General features: G+C 35.6%; 1 protein-coding gene across 1 annotated transcript in view; it reads left to right on the plus strand.

Moving 5' to 3' along the window:
* SPPL2A (signal peptide peptidase like 2A) overlaps positions 1 to 5,258 on the plus strand; it is a 78,336-nt gene that overhangs the window by 27,639 nt on the left and 45,439 nt on the right. The window contains exons 2-5 of the mRNA XM_011995752.1: positions 2,375 to 2,485; positions 3,267 to 3,449; positions 3,963 to 4,052; positions 4,537 to 4,670. Of these exons, the coding sequence (XP_011851142.1) occupies positions 2,435 to 2,485; positions 3,267 to 3,449; positions 3,963 to 4,052; positions 4,537 to 4,670 (458 nt within the window). The 5' untranslated portion in view covers positions 2,375 to 2,434. The remainder of the gene's footprint in view (positions 1 to 2,374; positions 2,486 to 3,266; positions 3,450 to 3,962; positions 4,053 to 4,536; positions 4,671 to 5,258) is intronic.

Below are 5,258 nucleotides of genomic sequence, written 5' to 3' on the forward strand. Positions count from 1 at the left end.
ACAGGCATAGAAAGGAAAATACCCAAATAAATGATGCCATTGCACTCCAGCCTGGGCAACAAGAGCGAAACTCTGTCTCAAAAAAAAAAAAAAAAAAGATACTAGCCATTAAGGGTAGAAGGAATGACAATATTTTAAAAATTCACCATTTTGTAATCCCCAGTATGATATGGGAAATTAAATTTAGGCAAGGATCATCATGGAGGCGAATATCCTGGTGAGAAGCTGTTGGGCTGTTCACATGGTGCCATAGATTACTTACTCATCAAACATAAAGGGAAAAACATGTCTTTACACTAGAGAAATCCTACAGTTACCACCTTAACCAGATCGTCAAAGTCAGCATCACTAGCGCAGGAAATCATGATGTTAATGTTTTATTTTGTTGGATGCAGTAAGAAGTACCGAATTCACTTATGAAGCATTCTTTCCAAAAATGTTTAAGCAACCTTCATGTTTATCTGCAGGATTACCTTCTTTAGTTAGAATTGTAAATTATTCCCCGTCTCTACTAAAAAATACAAAAAATTAGCCGAGTGTGGTGGCGGGCGCCTGTAGTCCCAGCTACTCGGGAGGCCGACGCAGGAGAATGACGTCAACCTGGGAGGCGGAGCTTGCAGTGAGCCGAGATCGCGCCACTGCACTCCAGCCTGGGCGACAGAGCGAGACTCTGTCTCAAAAAAAAAAAAAAAAAAAAAAAAAATTGTAAATTATTTTACTGTATGACCTTAGGTAGGTTATGTTAGTGACTTGTCTGAGTCTCAGAGCCCTTCTTTGTAAAACAGTGACACTGAATCAGAAAAAACGTATGAAAGTAACCTAGCATGTAGTTTGTTATATCATAAGAATGTAACACTAGTTCAGCTCTGCTGTCAGAATCCATTCATAGCCATCAAGTATATAGCTGAATGAAAACTACATTTCTCTTTTTAACATCTTATTTCCTTACCTAATTCGATGTAATTTGATGGCATGCTTTATGAATTCTCTATACTTGCTTAGATCCATAAGCTATGAAGCCCCAAGTATGCCATAAACCCTCTAATCCAAAACGTTCAAGGGACATTTTAGGTAACAGAGCATGGGATTAGAATATTTCTATACTCATTAGAAATTTACGTTGACTTATATGAAACTACCAGTTTTGTAGATTAAAAATCGTGAAATATCAGCAATGTCATGTGATTCAATCTAATAATGTGCTTTAGTGGCGGAAGCTTAGTACATCATCAACATTTGCCAAGCATTCTTTCTTTTTCCTTCCTTATGGCTTTAGAAAAAGATTTGCACAGAGGAGGAGAGAAGGATTTGTATTGAGCCAAGTTTTAAGGAAATTGTGATGTGAACTCTAAATCTATTGTGATGTATATTCTAAATATTTTTGGGTATTTCTTCATTTTATGTTCTCCTCTCCTCCCATGTACTATAGTTACTCTTTCCAATCACGTCTTACCTCTTGGCTTTTCTTTCCAGGTAGTGGGAAATGAGACAAAGCTTTTCTTTTTCTGTACTTTAAATTCTGGATTGGTCTTTTTGAATAGGCAGTTGCAGAATTTTGAAAACATGAGCAAGAATAATTTACTTCAAGTCCCAGCTGGTTCTCTTCCAAAGATAGCACTTAGAAATGATAATGTGCTTTTTTCCTTTGTACCCTAGTTCCTAGTAGAATGTGGAAGGTAAGACGGATGGATTTTGAGTACATGTCATTTTATAGAATATAAACAATGGCCGGGTGCAGTGGTTCACGCCTATAATCCCAGCACTTTGGGAGGTCAGGAGTTCGAGACCAGCCTGACCAACATGGTGAAACCCCGTCTCTGCCAAAAATATAAAAATTAGTTGGACATGGTGACACACCCCTATAGTACCAGCTACTTGGGAGGCTGAGGCAGGAGAATCGCTTGAACGTGGGAGGTGGAGGTTGCAGTGAGCCAAAATTGTGCTACTGCACTCCAGTCTGGGTGACAGAGCAAGACTCTGTCTCAAAAAAAAAAAAAAAAACATATATATATATAAAAACAATGAAGTAATAATTCATAGGAGATTGGAAAGTTTCCAGCTGTGAAGGGAGTATTGAAATTACATCATAGCAAGAATTCTTCCTGGAGTACGGCCCTTATAACAAGAATCATAATTGTTACTCCCTTCAGAAAGTGGCGTATCTTCCTTAAAGAAACTGTGCTGGGCAATTGTATATGGTTTTAATATTCCTAACCCTCCTTTTTATTTCCTCAAACAAGAAGAAACAAATTCATGGAATACCGTCCCTCTCAAGGAAATGTGATCAACCCTGCATATAAATAGCTTTATTAAAATCCTTAGTTGTTGGCAAGCCATATCATTGCCAGTTTGAAAGTTACTGTTTGTCTTCTAGACAGCTGCTCAGGAAGCAATCTTGCATGCGTCTGGAAATGGCACAACCAAGGACTACTGCATGCTTTATAACCCTTATTGGACAACTCTTCCAAGTACCCTAGAAAATGCAGTAAGTAAATCACAGTTACTATTCATAAACATAAAAATAGTGAAGAAGGAGGCTGGGTGCGGTGGCTCACGCCTGTAATCCCAGCAATTTAGGAGGCCGAGGTGGGCGGATCGCGAGATCAGGAGATTGAGACCATCCTGGCTAACACGGTGAAATCCCGTCTCTACTAAAAATACAAAAATTAGCCGGGTGTGGTTATGGGTGCCTGTAGTCCCAGCTACTCAGGAGGCTGAGGCAGGAGAATGGTGTGAACCCAGAAGGCGGAGCTTACAGTGAGCTGAGATTGTGCCACTGCACTCCAGCCTGGGCGACAGAGCAATACTTTGTCTCTTTAAAAAAAAAAAAAAAAAAAAAGTGAAGATGGCTGGGTACAATGGCTAATACCTGTAATCTTAGCACTTTGGGATGTCAAGATGGGAGGATTGTTTGAGACCAAGTGGTCAAGACCAATCTGGTCAGCATAGTGACACCCTGTCTCTATTTAAAAAGAAAAAAGAAAAAATATTGAAGAAGTGAAAATGAGTGATAATTATGTTTTATTGTGTGAAACCATTGTAATGTATAGTTGCTAATAAATAATAATTTTATTGATTTTTCTCAAGTATTTTTCTCTCTAGAAAAATAGGGAATTTTAAAATACTTAATTCTAAGCCTAAATATTTCTAATTCAAACGATATTGTCTTAAACCAATATTGATAACTGAATGCAGTATTTATAACTGAATGCATTTAGGATGAAATATGATTTTCATCATGTTAAGAAGACATTTCTTATTTTCAGACTTCCGTTAGTTTGATGAATCTGACTTCCACACCACTATGCAACCTTTCTGATATTCCTTCTGTTGGCATAAAGAGCAAAGCAGTTGTGGTTCCATGGGGAAGCTGCCATTTTTTTGAAAAAGCCAGAATTGCACAGAAAGGAGGTGCTGAAGCAATGTTAGTTGTCAATAACAGTGTCCTAGTAAGTTATAAAAACGATCATAACTTATTTTGAGTTCATGATGTGAAATTTCACAAAAATGGAATTAACGTCTTTGTGTGTGGTTTAGAGGCTGAGTTTTGAATAATCTGATGGCAAGATTCTTTGTAAATAAATAATCAAGATCTCATAGGCATTTGCTTGGAAAGCTTTTCAGTTTTTCTATTCCTAGAGCAGATAAGACTTTGTTAGAAACAAATATATATATATATATATTCATATATATATTCATATATAGCTATATATATTCATACATAGGTATATATGTATTACACATACATAATATATATCATAAATGCTCTCTATATTATAGCATTTATCAGTTTAAGTTCATGTTAAAAGGATTCAATTTTGAGAACTTACAGAATATTAAGAAAGAATACCTGACATTTTTGTCTTATAAAGAAAGCTGTAATATTGATATTTAGTGGAATAGTATTTTATTCTATAATATATTAGTAGTAAATAAGTTTTCATAATTTTTTTTTCTTTTAGTTTCCTCCCTCAGGTAACAGATCTGAATTTCCTGATGTGAAAATACTGATTGCATTTATAAGCCACAAAGACTTTAAAGATGCAAACCAGGTAAATTAGCAATTACATATTAGATAAAGTTTATAAATACTATATCTCTTTATTTTTAATCACTGATGTTTAATTTTGAGTGCTATATTTGCTCCATTTGCCAACAAGAAGCTATAAGGCCTATCAAGTTTTTCTTTGGAAAATACTCATCTCTCATTTGGCACAAAGTGTCTCAAAGCCTAAACTTTAGAAAGGATGTTTGTTTTCAGTTCTTTAAAAGTCTCTTGTCATGTCATTTATCTTAACTTTAAATTCCTGAACAAAATATGACTATGTAGAACACTACACTTTAGAGATTTTATAAACCAAAGCATATCATCATACTTTTGACTAGAGAATATATCATGTCATCAGACAATAATTCTAGCCTTCTTGACTGTCTGATGTATAATGTCCATTGCAGAGTGAAATGTAGACTATTGCTGTTATGACTATAGTAGAGAAAAAAGTTATTCCTGTGTTTAACTGTTATTTTGCCTTTCAGATTCTGGGAAATAACATTACTGTGAAAATGTATTCTCCATCGTGGCCTGACTTTGATTATACTATGGTGGTTATTTTTGTAATTGCTGTGTTCACTGTGGCATTAGGTGGATACTGGAGTGGACTAGTTGAATTGTAAGTTTAATTAACTTAAGCGTTTTTGTCATCAATGGTTAAAAATTTCTGCAATCATTTTAATTATATAACAACATAAAAATTGTATCTGCCCTCAGAATGTGATGCTAGTAAGCCCAGTCTGCAGGTTTGTCCTCATGTAGATCATTCATGTTTTCACCAGAGAGAAAAGAGTCACAGATTTCTCTTAACTCTTCCACTGTCAGAGGAACACTGACATCACATCAGAGACTCTTTTAAGTTAAAATGTTTAATTCTGTCTCCCAGGAAGGGTCATGGGAGATATCCTAATATGCCTATTGATTTAGATTGGAAGAAAATAAGCAAGAGAAAGTAGGGAGTTTCTCAGCTCCTCCTGGGCTGAGTCATTACAGTGTGGCCTCATCATTCTGTTTAATGCTTTAGGAATTCTAAGGATGTTAGTAATGTCCACCTTTTTTCTTCACTTAGTCAAGATTTATTTCAAGGCTTGAAAACATTCAGGCCAACTAAAATGGTACTACTGTCACCTTTTTTTTTTTTAGCAAATTCCATTTAATTTCCTTTTTCTTCCTTTCTTGCTTTAATTGTACTTTAAGTTCTAGGGTA

This window comes from Mandrillus leucophaeus, unplaced genomic scaffold (assembly GCF_000951045.1).
Source record: "Mandrillus leucophaeus isolate KB7577 unplaced genomic scaffold, Mleu.le_1.0 Scaffold497, whole genome shotgun sequence".
NCBI classification, from domain to species: Eukaryota; Metazoa; Chordata; class Mammalia; order Primates; family Cercopithecidae; genus Mandrillus; species Mandrillus leucophaeus.